General features: G+C 41.9%; 1 protein-coding gene across 4 annotated transcripts; it reads right to left on the bottom strand.

Annotated features, from left to right (window-relative positions):
- Window positions 1–256: 256 nt before the first annotated feature.
- Window positions 257–24,789, bottom strand: LOC132394087 (oocyte zinc finger protein XlCOF6-like). Of its 4 annotated transcripts, XM_059969812.1 has the most exons (4): window positions 24,645–24,789; window positions 22,844–23,010; window positions 14,960–15,007; window positions 257–5,053 (listed from the first exon to the last, which is right to left on the bottom strand). In XM_059969812.1, exon 4 carries the CDS (start codon window positions 4,604–4,606, stop codon window positions 2,393–2,395), a length of 2,214 nt encoding a protein of 737 aa, XP_059825795.1. In that variant the 5' UTR covers window positions 4,607–5,053; window positions 14,960–15,007; window positions 22,844–23,010; window positions 24,645–24,789; the 3' UTR covers window positions 257–2,392. The 4 variants fall into 4 exon arrangements, 3 of the variants coding, with proteins under 3 accessions (XP_059825795.1, XP_059825785.1, XP_059825804.1); XM_059969802.1 differs by lacking the exon at window positions 14,960–15,007; XM_059969821.1 differs by lacking the exon at window positions 14,960–15,007 and having other exon boundaries at window positions 24,667–24,714.
- Between the last annotated feature and the right edge of the window lie 1,075 nt (window positions 24,790–25,864).

Raw genomic sequence — 25,864 nt, 5'->3', positions numbered from 1 at the left:
GTACAGCTGATCCCCTAGTGGGCTCAACAACAAGCTGTTCTAAAAAGACATCTCGTAGACATTCTACAAATTCTCTCTCTTGAGATGCAGTGCCAACCTGATTTTCCCAATCCACTTGCATGTTATCATAACACTGCCCTTCTGGCAAGCCTTTTCTATTTCCTGTAGAATTTGTAGTCCACATCACTGCAGCTGTTAGGAGGTCTGCAGATAACTGCCATCAGGGTCCATTTACCCCTGCGATTTCTCAGCTCAACCCATAAAGATTCTGCACCTTCCGATCCTATGTCAACTCTAATGATTTAATATCAATAAAGCCACGCCACCCCCTCTGCCTACCTGCCTATCCTTCCAATACACCATGCATCCTTGGACATTCAGCTCCCAGAGACATGCACCCTTTAGCCACATCTCAGTGATGGCCACAATATCATACCTGCCAATCTGTAGCTGTATGACAAGATCATCCACCTTATTCCTAATGTTGTGCGCATTTAAAAAACACCTTAAGTCCATTATTTGGTACTTTTTGCTTTTACTTCACTGCAACTTTATTGCACTGCAACTCATCCCAATGGCTGAAAAATTTGCCCCATTCCATGCCTGTCCTTCCTGACATCCTTACTACTCACTACCTTAGATCTATTTCTGTTTTGCCTCTCCTCTGCTCTATCATTCCCGTTCCCAACCCCCTGCCAAATTAGTTTAAACCCCCCATAACAGTTCTATTAAACTCTCCTGCCAAGATATTGGTCCCCTTCGGGTTCAGGTGTAACCCGTCTTTTTTCAAAAGGTCATATTTCCCCCAGAGGAGATCCCAATGATCCAAGAATCTGAAACCCTGCCCCCTGCACCAGTCTCTCTGCCACACATTCATCTGCCTGATCCTACTATTCTTGCCCTCGCTAGCACGTGGCCCAGGTAGCAATCCTGAGATTACTACCCTGGAAGTCCTGCTTATCAGCTTCCTTCCTAATTCCCAGAAATCTCTCTTCAGGACCTCCTCCCTTTTCCTATCTATGTGATTGGTACCAACATGTACCAAGACAGATGGCTGCTCGACCTTTCCCTTCAGGATATTTTGGACCCTATCCGAGACATCCCGTACCCTGGTACCTGGGAGGCAACCCACCTAACGGGTATCTCTATCATGGTTACAGAATCTCCTGTCCGTTCCCCTCACTACGCAATCCCCTATGACTACCACAATACTCTTTTCCCTCCTTCTGTCCTGCACAACAGTGCCAAACTCCCGGTCACCGTGGCCTTCCCCTGTCAGGTCATCCCCCTCAACAGCGTTTAAAACAATATATTTGTTCCTGAGGGGGACAGTCACAGGGGTGCTCTCCAATATTTTCCCTTCCCTCTCCTGACAGTCACACAGTTTTCTGACCCCTGTAACCTAGTAATCACTACCTACCTGTAGCTCCTGTCTATCACTTCTTCACTTTCCCTAATAAGCAGTAGGTCACCAAGCTGCAGCTCCAGTTCCCTAACACATTCTCTGAGGAGCTGCATCTCGGTGCACCTGGCGCAGGGAGGCTGCAGGTCTCCCAGGATTCCCACATCTGATACCCCGAACAAAGCACAAATCTTGTAGACATGCTACTTAATTCTACAAGAATGAAATAATGAAAAATGAAAAATAAGCCTACCCAACCACTTACCTCGCCAAACACATGAACTTTTTAAACCGTTAGCTCATACTGTTAGCTGTGTGAGCCCTGCTGTTCCTTCGTCTGTCCAGGCCATTTCATCAAGGGGAAAAAAGAGAATTGATGCCTTGCACTCGCCTCTTCCCATTACCGCCTAAACCCTTCGAGCCAAAGACCTGCACTCTGCTGCCTGCTGTATAGGGTGGTCTTCTTTTTAAACTCTCCACACTGTCCTGTCTACGTCACACGGGCCTCTGCAGTCTCACCCTTCTTGTACTGAAGAAAGTTTTTTTTTATAAAAACTGCCTTCCTTCAGGGTTTACCTCTGATGCTGCACTTCTTGTCCCGATCAAAAGAACAGGGTTTTGGAATGGGGGCTATCCAATGACAGAAATGTTGTTCTTTCTTGTGAGTCTGGAAGAGAGATTTTCCTGGTCTTTATCCAGGGAGAGATGAGAAGATGCAACTAGAGAGAGTGAGCTATTTTTCTATTTTTTGTTTTCTTCACTAACCCTATAGTCAAAGTAAGAATTATAAAGCTGAATCGTTTGATCACACATTGTGTACAGTTTTTCATTTCGAGGTACTGATCCATAATGGGGCACATCACGCAGCATGCACTCAAATGAAGTCTGGCCCGGATCACCTCCAATAATACGCTGTCAGCTTAAGCGGGAGTTACATAAGGTGAGATGACTGAGTGAATCTCTTCTCACATTTACAGCAGGTGAAGGCCTCTAGCCAGTGTGAACTCGCTGGTGTTTCTTTAGGTGGGATGAGCAAGTGAATCCCTTCCCACAGACTGAGCAGGTGAACGGCCTCTCTCCAGTGTGAACTCGCTGATGCACCTTCAGATGAGATGAGCAAGTGAATCTCTTCCCACAGTCTGAACAGGTGAACGGCCGCTCCCCACTGTGAACTGACTGGTGTGCTTGTAGGCTGGATGACCAATTGAATCCCTTCCCACACAATGAGCAGGTGAACGACCTCTTCCGACTATGAACTGATTGGTGTCTCAGTAGGTGGGATGAATGAGGGAATCTCTTCCCGCAGGCTGAGCAGGTGAATGGCCTCTCCCCAGTGTGAACTCGCTGGTGTTTGTGTAGGTGGGATGAGCAAGTGAATCCCTTCCCACAGACTGAGCAGGTGAACGGCCTCTCCCCAGTGTGAACTCTCTGATGTACCTTCAGTTGGGATGAACAAGTGAATCCCTTCCCACAGTCCGAGCAGGTGAATGGACTCTCCCCAGTATGAACTGACTTGTGTGCCAGGAGGTCAGATGACTGAGTGAATCCTTTCCCACATTCTGAGCAGGTGAATCGCCAGTGCCCAGTGTGAACTGACCGGTGTGCTTGCATGTGGGATAACCGAGTGAATCTCTTCCCACAGTCCGAGCAGGTGAACGGCCTCTCTCCAGTGTGAGCTCGCTGATGTACCTTCAGTTGGGATGAGCAAGTGAATCCCTTCCCACAGTCCGAGCAGGTGAACGGCCGCTCCCCTGTGTGAACTCGTTGATGTACCTTTAGTACAGATGACTGAGTGAACCCCTTCCCACAGACTGAGCAGGAGAACGGCCTCTCCCCAGTGTGAACTCTCTGATGTACCTTCAGTTGGGATGAGCAAGTGAATCCCTTCCCACAGTCCAAGCAGGTGAATGGCCTCTCCCCACTGTGAACTCTCTGATGTACCTTCAGATGGAATGAACAAGTGAATCCCTTCCCACAGTCCGAGCACGTGAATGGACTCTCCCCAGTGTGAACTGACTTGTGTGCCAGGAGGTCCGACGACTGAGTGAATCCTTTCCCACAATCTGAGCAGGTGAATGGCCTCTCCCCAGTGTGAACTGACCGGTGTGCTTGCATGTGGGATAACCGAGTAAATGTCTTCCCACAGTCTGAGCAGGTGAACGGCCTCTCCCCAGTGTGAACATGCTGATGTACCTTCAGTTGGGCTGGCTGAGGGAATCCCTTCCCACACTCTGAGCAGGTGAACGGCCTCTCCCCAGTGTGAACTCTCTGATGTACCTTCAGTTGAGATGACAAAGTGAATCCCATCCCACAGTCTGAGCAGGTGAACGGCATCTCCCCAGTGTGAACTGACCGGTGTCTCAGTAGTTGGGATGACTGACTGAATCCTTTCCCACATTCTAAGCAGGTGAATGGCCACTCCCCAGTGTGAATTGACCGGTGTGCTTGTATGTGGGATAACTGACTGAATCTCTTCCCACAGTCCGAGCAAGTGAACGGCCTCTCCCCAGTGTGAACTCGCTGATGTACTTTCAAATGAGATAACTGAGTGAACCCCTTCCCACAGTCCGAGCAGGTGAACGGCCTCTCCCCAGTGTGAACTCGCTGATGTACCTCCAAATGAGATAATCGTGTGAATCCCTTCCCACAGTCCGAGCAGGTGAATGGCCGCTCTCCAGTGTGAACTCGCTGATGTACTTTCAAATGAGATAACTGAGTGAATCCCTTCCCACAGTCCGAGCAGGTGAATGGCCTCTCCCCAGTGTGAACTCGCTGATGTACGTCCAAATGAGATAACTGAGTGAATCCCTTCCCACAGTCCGAGCAGGTGAATGGCCTCACGCCAGTGTGAACTTGCTGATGTACCTCCAAATGAGATAACTGAGTGAATCCCTTCCCACAGTCCGAGCAGGTGAATGGCCGCTCTCCAGTGTGAACTCGCTGATGTACCTCCAAATGAGATAACTGAGTGAATCCCTTCCCACAGTCTGAGCAGGTGAACGGCCTCTCTCCAGTGTGAACTCTCTGATGTACCTTCAGTTGGGATGAGCAAGTGAATCCCTTCCCACAGTCTGAGCAGGTGAACGGCCTCTCCCCAGTGTGAACTCTCTGATGTACTGTCAGTTTAGATGAGCAAGTGAATCCCTTCCCACAGTCCAAGCAGGTGAATGGCTGCTCCCTGGTTTGAACTCTCTGCTGAGCCATTAGGTCAGATGACCGTGTGAATCCTTCCCCACAAGTTCAGCAAATGACCAGCCTCTGCCCAGTGTGAACTGACCGGTGTGTCCACAGGTGGGATGAACGACTGATTCCCTTCTCACCCACTGAACAGGTGAATGGCCTTGTGCAATGTGAACTTGCTGACGCACCTTCAGTTGAGATGACTATTTGTATCCATTCATACTGTCTGCGCAGGTGAATGGGATTCCCCCTGTGTAAAATGACGGAGGTGCCAGTCAGTCAGACGATAGAGTGAATCCCTCCCCACAGTCTGAGCAGGAAGGATGATCGAGTGAATCCCTCCCCACAGTCTGAGCAGGAAGGATGATCGAGTGAATCCCTTGCTCCACTTCTTAAATATCTGGACAGAGACTGCAAAACTGGCGTGTTGTGTTCGAGATTCCTGCGGATAAATTCCTTGTCATTTTTAACCTGTAAAAAGATTTACAAAATACATCAGACAACATTTCAGATGAGATCCCTTGAGTTGTCAAGGTGTAATCTAGCATAACACTGTTACAGTGAAGTTAAAACCAAGTTGGAGAGAGAACTAACTGGGCACAGTGCTGGTAACTGGAATGACCAAACTCTCTGATGCTCTTCCTGTCTCTATAAGAATGGGGCATTTCTGCCATCACCAATCTGTGACCTGGCTCAGTCTGACTCTCTCCATTGGTATTACTCCGTGTTTCCACTGAGCCGCATGGGTTCCTGGCCCCACAGTAACTGAAACACTCTCACACAAATAGCCAGCAGTGCATTCCACGCACCCACCACTTTCTGTGGAAAAAAACTTACCCTGACATCCCCTCGGTATCTATTTCCAAGCACCTTAAAACTACGCCCCCTCGTGTTATCCATTTCACCCTTGGGAATAAACCTCTGGCTATCCACACCATCAATGCCCCTCATCATCTTATAGACCAAAAATAGGCTCCAAACATAAACAAGGAGATTATACATTGCTTTGAGCATTTGTTGGAAGTATACAAAATTATGAGGGTATAGATATGGTAAATGACAACAGCTTTTTCCACTGAGGTTGGGTGGGACTACAACCTGAGATCATGGTTAAGTGGGGAAGCTGAAAATTCAACGGGAGCATTTGGTAAGGCTCTTTACTGAAATGGTCGTGAGAGTGTGGGAATGAGCTCGGTTTCACCATTTAATGGAAGTTTGGATGGGAGCCTGGGTATGGAGGGTGATGTCCTGGTGCTGGCAGTTGCATTAGACAGCTTAAAAGTAGCCTGTTACAAACTGAACCTCTCCATGTTTCTATGACAAAGAAGCTGGTCAAACTTGATTGGAAGGGCAAAGGTAGGAATTACGACGGAGCAGCAATGGCTGGAGTTTCTGGGAACAATTCGGGAGCAGAGTGATCGATACATCCAAAAGAAGTGGAAGTATTGGAAAGGCAGGAGGACACAACCGTGGCAGAAATGAGAAACCAAAGCCAACGTAAAAGCCAAAGGGAGTGCAAACAGAAGAGCAAAAATTATTGTGAAGCTTTTAGAAACCAGCAGAAGATGATTAAAAAAAAGTCAGCTGAGCTCAGGGCGTGGAATGGTGATATTGTAGTCATTAATGAGTCTTGGTAGCACCCAACAGTCTGAGGCATTTAAAGGAACAAAATATCTGGGGCCTCAATATCTCTTGAACACCAAGGTTCCCTACACCAGTTACCTTTCAACTTTTACTTTGGCAACACATACAAACTAGACACCCTCAAAATTTCACTTCTGAAGGCTTCCTGCTTATCATGTATTCCTTTGCCAGAATGCAGCTTCTCCAAAACCACACTTATCAGGTCCTTTCTGATACCATCAACATTGAACTTTCTCTAATTTAGAATCTCAACCCATGGTCCAGACTTCTCTTTCTCCATATTTACTTTGAATCTCATGGCATTATAATCACTGATTCCTGACACCAGCCCTAACTCATTTCCTAACAGCTTATTGCACACCTCTATGTCGGGAATTCTACGTACTGATTAAGGGCACATTTGACAAACTCTACCCCATCTCGTCCTTTTACAGTTTGAGAGTCGCAGACAATATTTGGAAAGTTAAAATCATTTACTGAATCAACCTTTTGTTTCTTGGCATGGTCTGCGATCTCTATATAAATTTGTTCCTCTAAATCCCTCAGACTGTTGGGTGCAACCAAGTCCCAGTAATGGCTACAATATCATAATTCCGTCCTGAGCTCATCTGGATTTCCTACAATGCTTCTTGCATTGTGATATACACATCTCAGCACATTCATCGCACCATGCTCAACCATTTGATTGCTGACTCTATCTGAGGTTTGAAATCCTAAGAACTTTCTACACGGAGACAATTGAGAGAATCCTGACTGGCTGCATCACTGCCTGGTGTGGTAACTGTCTTCCCTTAAACACAGGATCCTGCAGAGACTGGTGCCGACAACCCAGCACATCTGCAGATGTGAACTTCCCACTATTCAGGGCATTTACAGAGATACTTGTGTAGAAAGGACCCAGACGATATTGGGGACCCAATTCACCAGAACCACACACTGCTCCTGCTGCTGCCATTCAGGAAATGGTCCCACATCAAAAGGACCAATCGTTTCTGGGAAAACATCTTCTGCTAGGCCAATCAGACTGATTCATTCATGCTGATACAATTGCATTTCCTTGTTTTATTGTCTGTCCTATGTACAAACTATTTATTATAAATTACAGATTGCACATTTAGATAGAGACGTAACATAAAGGTTTCTACTCCTCATGTAATAAAGTCAATTTAATTCAATTCACCCTCTCCACTATCTATTCTGTCATTATGGCTCCCATCTCCCCTACAACTTATTTTAACCACATCACCTCCTCCCCCCCATACTAGTATTAGCAAGCCCTACCTCTTGTTCTGTTCCCCTAACTAACAAAACCCCTATCACCCATTTGACTTTACTCTGCCAGGTAATTCCACCCCCCCAACAATTTCTATAGTAGTCCATCTGTTGTGCGAGACAGCAACAACAGTACTCTGTGATCGCTATTTAACCTCATTCCCCTTCCTGACTCTCAACCTGTTTCCGGTGTCCTGCACCTTGGGTGTAATTCACCTCTCTTCATGTCAAATCTATCAGCCCCTCCAACTCCTGGATGATCCGGAATTCATCCATTTAAAGTTCCAACTCCTTACAGTGCAGGGTTACAAACTGCAGCCGGATGCACATCTTGTAGATGAGGGCATCAAGGCCACGAGATCTCCCCACCTTCCCCCCAATCTCCCTTCTAATTTGTAATGACCAGTGTATACATAAATCTTGTACTGTGCATGTATTTTACCCAGTGACATGTGCACAGTAAATTTTCTGCAGAGTGGTTTTCATTTGAACGGCTAGCAAATCATTGTCAATAAGAACATTGATCACCTCTAGGTTTGATAGAGTTCATCTGCACTCTCACACAAACCATATAGCACGCTTGTAAAGGGTAATGAAGGATTTTCTCACCAGAGCTTTTGCACATTGTCCATGTGTGGTTTGCTTGCCAAATTATGCTTTAAAAAGTCAGATTTCCAAGTATCACTCCACTTCTTCTCACTTGTAAAAACACTTCAGCAACTTTTGCATCACCACAATACACACAGGTAACACGAGTTTCTATATTGGACATAAATATTTCCCCTGAACCCTCCAGATGAATTGAGGGTATATAAAAAAAAATAATTTTGAACCTATGTAACCTCTGGCTAAAACAATTGGGACTGAATAGGAATTTTTGTACTGAAGTAAACTCTGTCTTCAGCAGGTAGCTAAGACAGGCTCATTACCAGTTCACTGCGGCTTGCAGAGAGACACACTGAGAGCTGGTAACATCATACATTGTACCCTCATTTGAGTAAAGGAAGAAGGACTTGCAGATAAGGACAGGAATGAACTCTGTCTGTAATTAAGTCAGGACCCTGAAAAGGAAATAACTGATAAGGACAGGACAGTACATCCATCTGTAATTAAAACTTTGATTTAGTGAACACTCTTAACTAAGTAATTAAGTTTTGCACCAACAGACTTGGTGGGCATACCAGCTTGCAACATTTGCAAGAGTAATATATGGGGCTTACTATGTATAAATAGATGGCTGTAACCTGACTGAGTCAGTCCACTTGTCAGATGGTGGCAGTGCTTACGTGCCTTCCCTTTGACAACTGGGTCTCATTCTCCTGCAGAATACACAATAAACTGTGGAGACGTTAAGAAGCTGGTCTCCCGAGTTTTATTCATATTCAACTTTAACATTTGGCATCAGGAACAGGATCCCAATATCGGTCGTGCCAAAGAGACGGGCTGAGTAAGCGACTGGACCACTCTGGGGAATACGGAGACTGACCGGGCACCCAATAGGTACCTGACCTATTGTCTCCGTTAGTTCCTTTGGAGGTACGGTCTCTCGCCCAAGGCAGATCACATAACCTTGACAGGATTGGGAAGGAATCCGTCGGGAGACTCGTATAAGGTATGCAAAATTTTACTAAGTGGGCAGGTGGTGGTCACGGGTAAATTTATCAATTGAGCAGTAGGTGCCAGCCGGGTAAATTTATTAAGTGGGCAAGAGGCTTTGTGCCGGGCAAATTACTTAGAGAACAGGGGTCAATTGCAGTCAAGTGATACGAGTGGGCCAGGAGCAGCCCTACAGGCAAAGAGGCCAGACAGCGCAGGCGCGTGACGTAGCGCTCCAATGGTTTAAAAAGGAAGACCGCCATATACAGCTGCCATCGTTGGAGAGGGCTGAGACAGAATGGGTCGAATCGGCTCAATCTGGCTTCTGCAAGAACAGGCAGAGGCGAGGTTTGAACAGGGCACAACTGCGCAAGCACGTGTAAGTCAGTGGGAGAATTTAAATAGCGAGCAGGGGCTGAGTACAAGCTTCACTCCAGGTGAGGTAAGGCCAGGTAAGATCCTTTAATTAATCTAATTAGATTAGGAGTAGGTAATGAAGGCAGAAGTTAGGGCAGTTGAGTGCTCCGTTTGCAGTATGTGGGAAGTCAGGGCGAGCACTGTTGTCCCTGATGACTACACCTACAAAAGGTGCATCCAGCTGCAGCTTCTGACAAACCATGTTAAGGAGCATTCATCATTAAGGACCCTCATCACGCAGGGCATGACTTTTTCTCATTGCTGCCATCAGGAAGGAAGTACAGAAGCCTGAATGATTCAAGAAGAGCATCTTCTGCTCTGCCATCCAATTTCTGAATGGACATTGAACCCATGAACACTACCTCGCTATTTCCTATTCTATTTTTTGTACTACATACTTACACATACAAATATAATACACACACATATTTTATAGAGAGAGAGAGCGAGAGAGAGCGAGAGAGAACGAGAGAGAGCGAGAGAGAGCGAGAGAGAGCGAGAGAGAGCGAGAGAGTGAGTGAGTGAGTGAGTGAGAGAGTGTTTGGGCACCCCAGTCAAAATTTCTGTACTGTAAATAGTTAAGTGAGTAGAAGATGAACTGATCTCCAAAAGTCATAAAGTTAAAAATGAAACATTCTTTTCAACATTTTAAGCAAGATTAGTTTTTAGAGTGAAAAAAAGGAAAGGAACATCATGCAAATGTTTAGGCACCCCAAGAGATTTGAGCTCTCAGATAATTTTTACCAAGGTCTCAGACCTTAATTAGTTTGTTGGGGCTATGGCTTGCTCACAGTCATCATTAGGAAAGGCCAAGTGATGCAAATTTCAAAGCCTTAAAATACCCTGACTCCTCAAACTTGTCCCAACATCAGCAGCCATGGGCTCCTCCAAGCAGCTACCTAGCACTCTGAAAATTAAGTAATGCCCACAAAACAGGAGAAGACTATAAGAAGATAGTGAAGTGTTTTTTAGGTAGCCATTTCCTCAGTTTGTCATGTAATTAAGAAATTAACAGTTAACAGGAATGGTGGAGGTTCTTGGAAGACCAAGAAAACTTTCTAAGAACTGCTCGTAGGATTGCTAGAAAGGCAAATGAAAACCCCCGTTTGACTGCAAAAGACCTTCAGGAAGATTTAGCAGACTGGAGTGGTGGTGCACTGCTCTACTGTGCAGTGACATCTGCACAAATATGACCTTCATGGAAGAATCATCAACAGAAAACCTTTCCTGTGTCCTCACCACAAAATTTGGTGTCAAAAGTTTGCAAAGTAACATCTGAACAAGACTGTTGCATTTTGGAAACAAGTCCTGTGGACTGATGAAGTTAAAATAGAACTTTTTGGCTGCAATGAGCAGAGGTATATTTGGACAAATAAGAGTGCAGAATTTCATGAAAAGAACACCTCTCCAACTGTTGAGCACCGAGGTGGATCGACCATGCTTTGTGCTTGTGTTGCAGCCAGTGGCACAGGGAACAATTCACTGGTAGAGGGAAAAATGAATTCAATTAAGTACCAACAAATTCTGGAAGGAAACATCACACCGTCTGTAAAAAAAAAACTGAAGCTGAAATGAAGATGGCTTCTACAACAGGATAATGATCTTTCTTTCTTTCTTTTTAAATCTTTTTATTAGTTTTAAACAAACATAAATGAAACATGAATGCAAAGTGTTTGAGAGTACATAATTAATAGTTTAAATAGACATTCAGATATATAATAATAAAAATATATAACCTCTCAAACTCAGAACATTAATGAACAAAGTAAAAAGAAAAAAAAAAGAAAGACCCCAAAAAAAAGAGAGAGAAAAAAAACAAAAAAAAACACTAACCAACATGGGCCATTGAATAATATTACGTACATATACAGTAGTGCCAATAACTCCGAACCTCCATCCAAATAATTAAGGATAATATAAGTAAGGTTTAGGAAAAGACAATTCAACTCATATGAAAATGTTGAATAAATGGTCTCCAAGTTTCTTCAAATTTAACTGAAGGATCAAAAACCACACTTCTAATTTTTTCTAAGCTCAAACAAGAAATAGTTTGAGAAAACCACTGAAATACAGTTGGAGGATTAATTTCTTTCCAATTCAATAAAATAGATCTTCTAGCCGTTAATGTAACAAATGCAATCATTCATTGAGATGAAGCAGATAAACGATTATTATCTGTCATCGGTAAACCGAAAATTGCAGTAAGAGGATGCGGTTGGAAATTAATATTTAAAACTCTTGAAATAATACTGAAAATATCTTTCCAATAATTTTGTAAACAAGGACAAGACCAGAACATATGAGTCAATGAAGCAACATCAGAATGACATCTATCGCAGGTTGAATTAAGATGAGAATAAAATCGAGCCAGTTTATCCTTAGACACATGAGCTCTATGTACAACCTTAAATTGTATTAGGGCATGTTTAGCACAAATAAAGGACAAATTTACCAATAACACCATTTTGTCCTATTGCTCAGTAGATATAGGACAATGCAACTCTTCTTGCCATTCCTTCTTAATTTTTTCTGATACATCTAACTGTAAATTCATAATCATCTCATAAATGATGGCTACTAAACCCTTTTGATAAGGATTGGCTAAAATTCTATCTGTAATGTCCAATGGACATTCTTCCGAAAAAGACTGGAACTCATTATACAAAAAATTTCCAACTTGCAAATATCTAAAAAAAATGCGTTTTAGGTAAATTATATTTATTAGATAGCTGTTCAAAGGACATACTGTTATCATCCAGAAACAGATCACGAAAACATGTTATACCTTTGTTTTCCATAAAAGAAAAGCTTGATCCATAGATGAAGGCCAAAAAAAATAATTAGATATTATAGGACATGATAAAATAAATTTATTCAAACCAAAAAATTTACGAAATTGAAACCAAATTCGTAATGTATATCTGACTATAGGATTAGTTATCTGTTTATTCAATTTGAATAAAGAAAAAGGAAGTGAAGATCCTAAGATTGAAATCTGTGAAAAATCTTGCACAGATTTACATTCCAAATTTACCCATTGTGGGCAAGTAGCTATCGTCCATTCTTTTGTCCAGAATATTAAATACCGTTTATTGACTGCCCAATAGTAAAATCTTAAGTTTGGTAAAGCCAAGCCGCCCTCCTTCTTAGGCTTCTGTAAATATTTTTTACCCAATCTAGGATTTTTGTTCTGCCACAAGTAAGAAGATATTTTAGAGTCAATAGTATCAAAAAAAGCTTTAGGAATAAAAATTGCTAATGCTTGAAATAAATATAAGAATTTAGGTAGTATCGTCATCTTAATAGCATTAACTCTACCAACCAATGACAAAGATAGTGCAAACCACCTAATAGCAAGTTGCTTAATTTGATCAATTAAAGGTAAAAAGTTAACCTTAAATAAATCTTTATGTTTTTTTAGTAATTTTAATACCTAGGTAAGTAAAATAATCTGTAACAATTTTATATGGTAAATGTTTATAAATTGGAACTTGCATATTTAATGGAAATAGGTCACTCTTGTTAAAATTCAATTTATAACCAGAAAAATTACTAAATTGAGCAAGCAAAGATGAAATAGCAGGGATAGATCTTTCAGGGTCAGATATATATAATAACAAATCATCAGCATATAATGATACTTTATACGTCCTCTCCCCACGGGTAATACCCAGAATGTTAGGTGATTCACGAATAGCTATAGCCAATGGTTCTAAAGCAATGTCAAATAGTAAAGGACTTAAAGGGCAACCTTGCCTTGTACCACGAAATAGCTGAAAAAAAGGGGATCTTTGATTATTGGTAAAAACCGAAGCTAAAGGTTTATGCTATATTAATTTAATCCATGATATAAATTTTGAACTAAAATTAAATTGTTGCATTGTAGTAAATAAATATGGCCATTCAACTCTATCAAATGCTTTTTCAGCATCTAAAGAAATAACACATTCTGGTATTTTAGATGGAGAAGTATAAATAATATTAATTAATATTCTAATGTTAAAAGATGAATAGTGATTTTTAATAAATCCAGTCTGGTCTTCAGAAATAATTCGAGGTAATATATTTTCTAATCTAATAGCCAAAATTTTACTGAAAATCTTAAAATCCGTATTTAATAAGGATATAGGCCGATAGGATGCACATTCAGTGGGGTCTTTATCTTTTTTAAGAAATAAAGAAATAGAAGCTTCATAAAAAGATTGTGGCAATTTACCTACACTTAATGCATCTTTAAAAATTTTACAAAGCCAAGGAGAAAGTATAGAAGAAAAAGATTTAAAAAATTCTACAGGAAAACCATCTGAACCAGAAGCTTTACAAGAATTCATTAAAAAAATAACCTTTTCTATTTCAGACTCCGTAATAGGTGTGACTAAAATTACGTTATCCTCAACAGTTACTTTTGGAATATTCAATTTCCTTAAAAATTAATTTATTATAGAAGAATCCTTAGTGAATTCTGATTGATATAAGGAGTTAAAAAAATCTTGAAAGGCTCTATTTTTCTCTTTGTGGTCGATCGTCAGAGTACCATCTTGTTTCCGAATCCTAGTAATCTGTCCTTTATCCGAAACAATTTTCAATTGATTAGCCAGTAATTTACCAGACTTATCTCCATGCATATAGAATTGAGTTTTGGATTTAATTAACTGACTTTCAATCGAAGAGGATAATAATAAACTATGTTCCATTTGAAGTTCCACTCTTTCTTTATAAAGTTCTTTACCGGGGTCATTGAATAAATCTTATCAATTGCTTTGATTTTATCAACTAATGTTAATATTTTAGAATTAGTTTGTTTCCTAACTCCAGCAGAGTATGAAGTAATCTGTCCACAAATATATGCTTTAAAAATATCCCACAAAATTCCAGTAGAGATCTCTGCTGTAGAATTTGTTGAGAAAAACAAATCAATTTGTTGTTTAATAAAGTTAACAAAGCCTAAATCCTGCAATAAAATAGGATTAAACCTCCAAAATTTAGCATTGATATATGAATCCGTTATTTTAATAGATAACTTCAGAGGTGCATGATCAGATGTGGTAATGCAGCCATATTTACAATCAGTAACATCTGTGAGTAAATGGTGATCAATGAAAAAGTAATCAATTCTTGAGTAATTATGATAAACATGGGAAAAGCATGAAAACTCTTTGTCATTAGGGTGTAGAAAACACCAAATTTCACAAATAGCTGAATCAATCAGAAAAGAGTTAATAAGAGAAGCCGATTTATTCAGAAGAGTTTGGGTAGGTTTGGATATATCCATCACAGGGTTTAAACAACAGTTAAAATCCCCACCCATTATCTGTCTATATTGATTCAGATTAGGAAAGGATGTAAATAAGCATTTAAAAAATCCAAGACAATCAGTATTTGGAGCATAAACATTAACTAAAACAACTTTTTGATTAAAAAGTAGACCAGTAATAAGCAAAAATCTACCTTGTGGATCTGAAATTGTTTCATGATGTATAAAAGAAGTTGATGAGTCTATAAAAATAGAAACACCTCTTATTTTGGCTTGCAAATTTGCATGAGACTGTTGACCCTTCCAAAACCTAAAAAAACGTTGACTATCCACCTTCCTTACATGAGTCTCCTGCACAAAAATAACATTGGCATTCATTCTATGGAATACTTTGAATATTTTTTTTCCATTTGATCGGATGATATAAACCATTAGTATTCCAAGAAACAAAATTAATAATCCTATCCATATTGACAATATTTATTCCAGTTAACACATAAGTTTAAAAAAAAGTGAACTCATGAACCCGGAAGAAGGAAGTGAGTTCAAGGAGAAACCGGAAGTCCCGGCACTGCAACCATTTTTGTAGTTTCATATAGGCCCATGAAATAAAACTATGCAAAAAGCAAGCAAAAAGAGAAAAAAGAAAAAGAAAAATCCCCCTCCCTCCACCCTCGAAACCCCAGGAAAAAAGCCAAAAAGAGGCAAGCAGGCAATCTAATACTAAAATTACCCCCGTGTCTCAGGACGGCAACTGAAGACAAAAAAAAAAGAAAAAAATTCAAACAACCCATATTATAAGAAAGGGTTAATATAACAAAAGTTAAAATATAAAATTAGTATTATATATATATAACAAAAGGGTTAAAAAAATTAAATTGATAAAACCCATAAATAAATAGTACTAAATTAATATTTTAAATGAGAGTTTAAAACTTTCAAACTCATCAAAACGGATATGACGTTCCAAGCACTGGAGTCTGTCGGGAAGAAGAAACGCCATTTTATTATTATTTTTTTTAATCTTAATACTTAAATGTTAAAGATATAAAAAAGCTTATACAAACTTAAAAAAAGGAACCCTAATCAGTTATTTTCAAGGTTAATAGATTAATAACCAAAAAAAAGAGAACTTTTACAATATATAAAAAATACATGTCACCCAATGTGGAAGAGATTGAGAATCCCAGATGGTCTGTTGCCTCCCTGGTGCCAGGGTCTGCGATATCTTGGATCGAGTTCTCAGTATTCTCAAGAGGGAGGGTGAGCAGCCAGATGTCGTGGTCCATGTAGGGACCAATGACAAGAGTAGGAAGAATGAGGAGGTCCTGAAAGGTGAGCTTAGGGAGCTAGGTAGCAAGTTAAAGGACAGGACCTCCAGGATAGCAATCTCAGGATTGCTACCAATATCACGTGCAGAAATAGTAAGATAGTGCAGATCAACACGTGGTTGAAGACATGGTGCAGCAGGGAGGGCTTCAGATTTTTAGACAATTGGGCAGTCTTCCCAGGGAAGTGGGACCTGTTCCGGCAGGACGGTTTACATCTGAACTGGAGGGGGACAAATATTCTTGCAGGTAGGTCAGCTAGTGAGGCTCGAGTAGATTTAAACTAGATTTAAACAAGTAGGGAGGGGAACCAGAGTGTAGGAAGAGATGTATGGGAGAAGGAAGAAAAAAACAGAGAGGAAGAGGGGGAGAACTTCTTAAATGCATTTATTTTAATGCTAGGAGCATTCTAAGAAAACTGGATGAGCTTAGAGCATGGATTGATACCTGGAAATATGATGTTGTAGCTATTAGTGAAACATGGCTGCAGGAGCGGTGTGATTGGCAACTAAATATTCCTGGATTTCGTTACTTTAGGTGTGATATAATCGGAGAGACAAGAGGGGGAGGTGTTGCGTTGCTTTTCTGAGAAATTATTACAGCGGTGCTCTGGCAGGATAAATTAGAGGGCTCATCTAGGAAGGATATTTGGGTGGAATTGAGGAATGGGAAAGGTGTAGTAACACTTATATGGGTGTATTATAGACCAACTAATGGGGAGTAAGAATTGGAGGAGCAAATTTGTAAGGAGATAGCAGATATTTGTAGTAAGCACAAGGTTGTGATTGTGGGAGATTTTAATTTTCCACACATAGACTGGGAAGCCTATACTGTAAAAGGGATGGATGGTTTGGAGTTTGTAAAATGCGTGCAGGATAGTTTTTTCCAGCAATACATAGAGGTACCGACTAGAGAAGGGGCAGTGCTGGATCTTCTGTTAGAGAATGCAATAGGTCAGGTGATGGAGGTATGTGTTGGAGAGCACTTTCGGTCCAGTGATCACAATGCCATTAGTTTCAATATAATTACAGAGAAGGATAGGACTGGACCCAGGGTTGAGATTTTTAATTGGAGAAAGTCTAACTTTGAGGAGATGCAAAAGGATTTAGCAGGAGTGGATTGGGACAATTGTTTTATGGGAAGGATGTAATAGAGAAATGGAGGTCATTTAAAGCTGAAATTTTGAGGGTACAGAATCATTACGTTCCCGTTAGGTTGAAAGGAAAGGTTAAACGTTTGAGAGAGCCATGGTTTTCAAGGGATATTGGAAATTCGGTTAGAAAAAGAGAGATATCTACAATAAATATAGGCAGCATGGAGTAAATGAGTGCTTGAGGAATATAAAGAATGTAAGAAGAATCTTAAGAAAGAAATTAGAAAAGCTAACAGAAGATAAGAGGTTGCTTTGGTAAGTAAGCTGAAAATAAACCCTAAGGGTTTCTACAGTTATATTAATAGGAAAAGAATAGTGAGGGATAAAATTGGTCCCTTAGAAAATCAGAGTGGACAGCTATGTGTGGAACTGAAAGAGATGGGGAGATTTTGAACAATTTCTTTTCTTCGGAAATCACTGAGGAGAAGGATATTGAATTGTGTAAGGTAAGGGAAACAAGTAGGTAAGTTATGGAAACTATGACGACTAAAGAAGAGGAAGTCCTGACGCTTTTAAGGAATAAGAAAGTGGATAAATCTCTGGGTCCTGACAGGATATTCGCTAGGACCTTGAGAGACATTAGTGTACAAATAGCAGGGACATTGACAGAAATATTTCAAATGTCATTAGAAACGGGGATGGTACCGGTGGATTGGCGTATCGCTCATGTGGTTCCATTGTTTAAAAAGGGTCCTAAGAGTAAACTTAGCAATTATAGGCCTGTCAGTTTGACATCAGTGGTGGGTAAATGAATGGGAAGTATTCTTAGAGATGGTATATATAATTATCTGGATAGACAGGGTCTGATTCAAAACAGTCAACATGGATTTGTGCGTGGAAGGTCATGTTTGACGAATCTTATTGAATTTTTTGAAGAGTTTACTAGGAAAGTTGACGAGGGTAAAGAAGTGGATGTTGTCTACATGGACTTCAGTAGGGCCTTTGACAAGATTTCACACAGAAGGTTACTTAGTAAGGTTCAATCATTGGTATTAATACTGACGTATTCATTCAACAGTGGCTGGATGGGAGATGCCAGAGAGAAGTGGTGGATAACTGTTTGTCAGGCTGGAGGCCGGTGACTAGTGGTGTGCCTCAGGTATCTGTACTGGGTCCATTGTTGTTTGTCATATACATTAATGATCTGGATGATGGGGTGGTAAATTGGATTAGTAAGTATGTAGATGATACTAAGGTAGGTGGCTTTCTGGATAATGAAGTGGGTTTTCAAAGTTTGCAGAGAGATTTAGGCCAGTTAGAAGAGTGGGCTGAACGATGGCAGATGGAGTTTAATGCTGATAAGTGTGAGGTGCTACATTTTGGTAGGAATAATCCTAATAGGACAAACATGGTAAATGGTGGGGCATTGAAAGATGCAGTAGAACAGAGTGATCTAGGAATAATGGTGCATAGATCTCTGAAGGTGGAATCTCATGTGGATAGGGTGGTGAAGAAAGCTTTTGGTATGTTGGCCTTTATAAATCAGAGCATTGAGTATAGCAGCTGAGATGTAATGTTAAAATTGTACAAGGCATTGGTAAGGCTGAATTTGGTGTATTGTGTACAGTTCTGGTCACCAAATTACAGGAAAGATGTCAACAAAATAGAGAGAGTACAGATGAGATTTACTAGAATGTTACCTGGGTTTCAGCAGCTAAGTTACAGGGAAAGGTTGAACAAGTTAGGTCTTTATTCTTTGAAGTGTAGAAGGTTGAGGGGGGACTTGATAGAGGTATTTAAAATTATGAGGGGGATAAATAGAGTTGACGTGGATAGGCTTTTTCCATTGAGAGTAGGGAAGATTCAAACAAGAGGACATGACTTGAGAGTTCGGGGGCAGAAGTTTTAGGGTAACACGAGGGGGAATTTCTTTACTCAGAGAGTGGTAGCTGTGTGGAACGAGCTTCCGGTAGAAGTTGATATTGTCATTTAAAGAAATATTGGATAGGTATATGGACAGGAGAGGAATGGAGGGTTGTGGGCTGAGTGCAGGTCGGTGGAACTAGGTCAGAGTAAGCTTTCGGCACGAACTGAAAGGGCCAAGATGGCCTGTTTCCGTGCTGTAATTGTTATATGTTTATATATGTATGAATATTGGGTAAGTAGTCTTTATAGGCTATTTAGTATAATGTATTGATATATTTTTTTCCTTGCAGTCTTTATTCTTATATGCAGATTAATAAAAATATTGGAAAGAAAACACACTTTTAATATTGACCAAACCCAAGACATTGTATCCCATCTCTGGGCAATTTAAGGCCATGAAGGCGGCCGCACCAACTGCCACCCCCCCCCACCGTCCGGATCACCGTGAATGAAGGACAGACTCTCCCATTCATTCTGCGATACACCCTCAAGCCCGGGGTAACGTTTTATGAGGACAAAAGCTCTTTTCTGGATCCAGAAGGAAAACGAAATTCTGGCTATGCGATATTAACGGAGAGTGAAGTAATTGAGCAGGCCTCCTTTGAAGCAGCTGTCTCCGCCCAGAAGTCTGAGCTGTTTGCTCTGACTCGTGCCTGTAACCTCGCAACAGACAAAAGTGCGAACATTTACACAGACTCCCGTTATGCATTTGGAATTGTACGTGACTACAGGGCTCTGTGGGAACATGGGGATTCCTGACTTCCTCTGGCCACCCCATTAGTAAACAACTTACTCACCGCTCTACAGCTACCTTGACTTTTGGCTATTATTAAATGTGCGGCCCACACCCACATGTCCAACCAGGTCACTAAACACAATGCTTTAGCGAATAAGACAGAGAAAGGTACGGCACAACCCTCGGTAGCTGTCGTCCCCTTGGGTTCCCGTCAAGCAACCTTCCGTGACTTGAGCAGAACGAGTTTGTCAGACGTGCAGGATGTACTTACTTTTCAGGAGGATGTCTCTGAGGAGAAGCACAAGCTGTGGTCCCAGATGGGGTGCCAGAAAGACCCGACCTAGGTTTCTGGATCACCCCAGCGGGACAGGTTAGTGTTCCTGCACAGTTTTTACCAATATAGGTTGATTATATACATAATTGTACACACCTGGGAAAGGAGGGAATGGTTGGTAATCTGTATCCTGCACTCCGGGTACCACTCCCTTGACAGGTGAAATGTTTTCCTGTCTACAAGCTGATTTGATTGAATTGCCTAGAGTACATTGCTATAGATACTGCTTAGTTATTGTAGACGTGTTTAGTAGATGGATTGAAGCTTTCCAACTACCAATAATACTGCTATGACTGTTGTGAAGATATTATTACAGGATATTAATTCCCAGAGATGCTGAGCTCTGACGTTCCCACACTTTGTGGCAAAAGTAAACCAAGGGGTATGTAACAAACTAGCTATCAAGCAACTATTCCACTGTGTACACAACCCACGGGCCGCTGGCATAGTGGAAAGAGCCAATGGCACTCTGAAGAGTAAATTGGCCAAACTAACAGCGGAGACTGGACTCACTTGGTTGAAGGTCCGACCACTAGCCAAATTCCACATGAGGGTTAACCCACAGGGGAGAACGGGTTTGTCACCAGTTGAAATCATTTATGGACGGCCCATGAGGACACCCTGGACACCAAGACCTTCTGTACCACTGCTCCCAGAAAGTCTACCAGCAAAATTGGATATGCATACCCTCGGGGAAGAGATGGGGAAATATATATGCCAACTAACCAAAATTCTCCAAGCATTACATTCACAGGTACAACAGGCTCACAAGGAAGAGAACTACCCCACAGAGAGGAGTGACTATTCCACCACAGAACCTGGGAATTTTGTCCCGATCAGAACTGGGATCGAGGGAAACTCGGACCTCGGTGAAGAGGACCATATCAGGTGTTTCTGACCACTCCCACGGCTGTGAAACTGAAGGGGCAATCTCCGTGGATATATCGAACAGACTGCAAATGTGTTACTGAAGGAACTGAGTAGAAGGACTCTCTCGGACTAAAGGGAAATGTATTGGTTGATAGTGGACTGATGAAACCTTAGGTTTCCAGCCGTGGACTGTCATTTTAAGAGAAAGTGTCTGAGTAACATCATAACACTCATAACACCTAACTTTTGATTGTTTTGCATGAGTTGTTAAATTACAAGTAGATACAAATAAAGGTAGTGCTGTTAACATCAAAACCAGACTCCGGGTGTGGCCTATTGCTGCTGGTTCATTTAAACCATTACGGGTATGTAATCGTGGTGTTCGTGTTTATGTCTTTGAGAGGGCTCACCACAGCATCCAGGGGTCCCCATGTTAACACCTTTATGTCTCTCTGTCACACCGATACCAAACAGGTACAACTGGGGGCCTGCTGGGTTTGTGCTGAACTTGCACAGCATGCTCAAATTATGATTCCAATGTCAGTAATCCTGCTCAACCAGAGAGAGGAACTCTCAGCCTGGGCTTTCTCGGGGAAGTGAGGTGAGGAACTGTGGTCCAGTCAGAGGTGACTCTTGCTGTCAGTGTTTAATTAATTTGGCTACAGCACTTGAGGGGCTGGCCACAATACTGCAGGGGCCCTGACAGAAACACAGGGCCAAGTAACAGAAATATTCACTGAAATGATTGCAATCCGGCAAACGTATGGCTTTAGATTTTATCCTTAATGAGAAAGGGGGAACCTGTGCTATTATTGACACAGAATGCTGCACCTATATCCCTGATGAGTCTACTAACATTACATCCCCTCCGAGCACAATGCCCAGGAGAGTGACAGCATCAAGAAAGTAGGGCTGGATTGACACGGGTTCACCGAAGGATCTAAACGGTGCTCTTTGAAGGCCAGTTCGGTAATTTGTGGGGCATGCTGTTGCTTCATGGACTAACAATTGTACATATCATTGTTATAATTATTGTTGTACGCTTTTTTTACCCACTGATAAGTCAATGCTGTACTTCATTGCTTTCTCTGTTAAAAAATTACTGCTTTGTTGATCATGTAATAATCAAAAGGATGGAGTGATAAAGTATGTAAAAGGGTTAACACCTTGTTAAAAAATAGCAGCCTGTTTTCTGACAGAAACTGCTGATGATGAACAGATGTGCTAAGCCATGCTGAGTCATATTTCTTCTTGAGGGTAACCAGCTATGGTTTCAGGATGGTTATCTCCTTGTGCACTCATGCGTAGAGATAGGACAGCTTCAGTCGGCTCTGTGTGTGTAAGCCATTATGACTATTTTGTAATTTGACTTTAGGGGCTGTCATGTAGTAAATAACTTTGGCTCCAGCCTGTCTTGTGTGGGGGGTATCTGGACAGATATATCTGTGGTGTAAGGGGAATTGTTGCTCAGTTAGTGGATTGGGCAGGAAAAGTCATAGACTGTTTCTGTTTGAACAACTAACTGAGTCAGCCCTGGGTGCTTGGAATAAAGAGGTTGTACTTATACGGGGTCTCAGTGACTTTATCCAGTGATTTCCACAGAATGGGAGTGGTTTTAAAGGGCTGGGCTGCTGGAAGCACATCACCAGACCTGGAGTGATTGCATCTGGGTCTGACAGAGGCATAACTGGTTCTTCTGGGCACATTCAGTCTCACTCCAACTATTCCCTACCTTCCCTTGTACAGGTATGTAATGTCTAAAGGACCAGAGTTTGAGTAAATGAGACTCACCAAGCTTTCTCCTGACTGAATCACTGGAATCTCCGAGTCAGATGGGTTTCCTCAGTCTCCAGTTGATGCTCTCAGTCCTCGTTCATTTGTTGCTGTTCCCTCGTCTTCGGTCGTGGTTTGCTTCCAGTTGGGGATTTTTCTTCCAATAAATCTCTCACTGGATCTAACTTTAAATTGAAAGATAATGAAGCACATTAACAATAAAAAAGAGCACCAAACATTTCTGCTTAATGGTTCTAAAAACAAAACTCACCGAAATTTAAATGTTGAAGGGTAATATACAGTAATGATCTCAGTGAACAAACCTTTATTGTCCCTCACACGTCACAAAACGATATGGGATAAGCAGGAGCCATCATTCAGTCATGGTGAGACATAAGACACAGGAACAGAATTAGGTGATTCGATTCATCTGGTCTGCCCCACCACTCAACCATGGCTGATTTTTATTCCAACACCATGTTCCTGCCTTCCCCCTGTAACCCTGTAGCTACTTAGCAATCTGGAATATATTAATCTGTCATAAATATACCCAAATGGCAGGCTCAACCAACCTCTGCGGCAACAAATGCCATACTTCAGACATCTTTTGTCCAAAATAATTTTCTCAACTCAATTTTAACAGGAAGCATCTTTATTCTGAGACTGTGCTGTCAGATCACAGACTCTCCGTCTAATGGAAACATCCTCTCCTTGTCCACGGTATCCAGGCTTTTCAGCATTCAGTACGTTTACTTAACCGTACATCTCCCCACCACACCACCATCCCCCTGAACTCCATTGAGCACAGGTCCAGAACCATCAGATGCTCCTCATACATAACACTGATCATTCCTGAGATTATTCTTGTAAACCTTGTTGGCAACAACTGTACTGAACACATTTCCAGGAATAACAGGTAAATTGGTACCAGGATAATTTTCAGGGAAAAGTTGTGCTTTCTTTACTGTTCTACTATCACAGAACGAGCCATTTCCATTTCCAGGTTTAAACAAGTCCGTTTCAGGAAATATAAGCCATTGCAGGGTGAATGTAATAAATAGAAACTGGAATTACCAGAAACGCTCAGCAGCTGAAGAACAGCTGTGGGGAGAGGAACAATCTTTACAATTCAATTAATAACGTTCGTCAGAATGACCTCAAACTTTTTCAGATGTTAGTGTAGATCTCCAGCAACTTGAGATGCTGCCTGATTTCCAGCGAGTGACAGTGAGGGGGGATTTCCAAAAACAGTTTGAACACCAAACTCACGGGTCTACTTCTACTGTTCTAAACAACGGAGCAGCCCATCCGGGGACTGTCCACCCACACCACGTGATCATACGTCAAAAGCGGAGGGCGGGGCAGATCGGGGCACACCGCCTCACGTGACCCGTTGGCAGGCTTTCCATTTCATTTAGAAACATAGAAAATAGGAAATAGGTGCAGGAGAAGGCCATTCGGCCCTTCGAGCCTGCACCGCCATTCAGTATGATCATGGCTGATCATCCAACTCAGTACCCTGTACCTGCTTTCTCTCCATACCCCCTGATCCCTTTAGCCACAAGGGCCGTATCTAACTTCCTCCTAAATATAGCCAATGAAGCGGCCTCAACTGTTTCCTGTGGCAGAGAATTCCACAGATTCACCACTCTCATTTCTACGGAAACTAACAGCCTGGGCTCCTGGTTTGCATCGTTCAATGCCGATCCAGTGAAGCTGACACATTTCTGACGAGCCCAGATGACTGGGTACTAAATGAGTAATCGGCCCTCAGGGCCAACATCGGATCTCCCCGGTCGGGATCGGTCTCAATACTCACCGACGCAGACAGTGATACCGACCCGCGGCTCTCGGCGATAATCCTTTAGCGACCCCACAGACGATCCATTCCTGCGCTGAGCGGAAAGGAAACACGGTCACACGGAGACAGTGAGCATGCGCGAATAGATTGTTACATCATCCGGAGGGCGGGGCCTCGGAAACAGTCGCGCAGATGCTGCCCGTCTGTGGTTAAATGGGAAGGACAAACGTAATCACGTGACCGGTGGGGTCTCCCACCCCAGGAAAAATATATCGTCTGTCCACTCTATCTTTTCCTCTCGTAATCTTGTAAACGTCCATCCAGTCTCACCCCAGCCTGCGCTGCTCGACAACAACATTTTGTCCAACGTTTCGCTATCGCTCATACTCTCCAATCCAGGCAGTATCCCGGTAAACCGCTTCTGCACCCTCTCCAAAGCCCCGACATCCTTCCGAGAATGGGGGCAAACAGAACTGTATCAAACACTCCAGATGAGGTCTAACTAGTTTTATAAAGCTGTGTTACGAACTGTAACGTTTTAGAAGCGAACCAGCAGCAACAGAGATCACACTGGAGTCTGATTTTAATGTTGAAACCACTCACTTTATTAGTATCTACTTACAGTAACTTAATGAAATAAAGATAACACTGTTATGTATGTATGAGTAAATATAACTCCCGAACTATCGAGCCTGAGCGAACAAAGCTTAGAGTGTTGAGATGGTAAAGTAGGAAAGTTCAGGAATCCTTTAGCTGTACCCGCCTTGATGCTTGCAAGGGCCGATACAGAATCGCGACATATCACAAAATTACTATCCTGCTCACTCCGTTCTAGTGCTAACAATATGGCAAACATTTCACCTGCATAAACACTCAAGCAATCCGGCATTCTCTTGCTAATTTCCACTTGATAACTTGGCACAACAATTGCAGACCCTGTTGCACCCGTTTCTGGATCCTTTGATCCATCCGTAAAAAATCTGTACGTCTTTATATTTACATTCCCTATACCTATAATATTCATGAGTATATCAGCTGCTTTATTACTGCATTTGATTTTAAGCAACTCCAAATCCACAGAGGGATTTTCTAATACCCAGAAAGGTAATACAGGCCACACCACACTTGGACAAAACTTTTTATCTTATACAGGAGAGCCGTTTGCTCTCCTGTCCAGCCAAAACTTTCTTTTTGTGTCCTTTCCATTTCCCAGCATGTCTCCAACACCCTTTTTGTAG

Source organism: Hypanus sabinus, chromosome 1 (genome assembly GCF_030144855.1).
Source record: "Hypanus sabinus isolate sHypSab1 chromosome 1, sHypSab1.hap1, whole genome shotgun sequence".
Lineage (NCBI taxonomy): Eukaryota > Metazoa > Chordata > Chondrichthyes > Myliobatiformes > Dasyatidae > Hypanus > Hypanus sabinus.
Note: the sequence above shows the minus strand (reverse complement) of the source record. Positions and strands in the feature narration are given on the sequence as shown.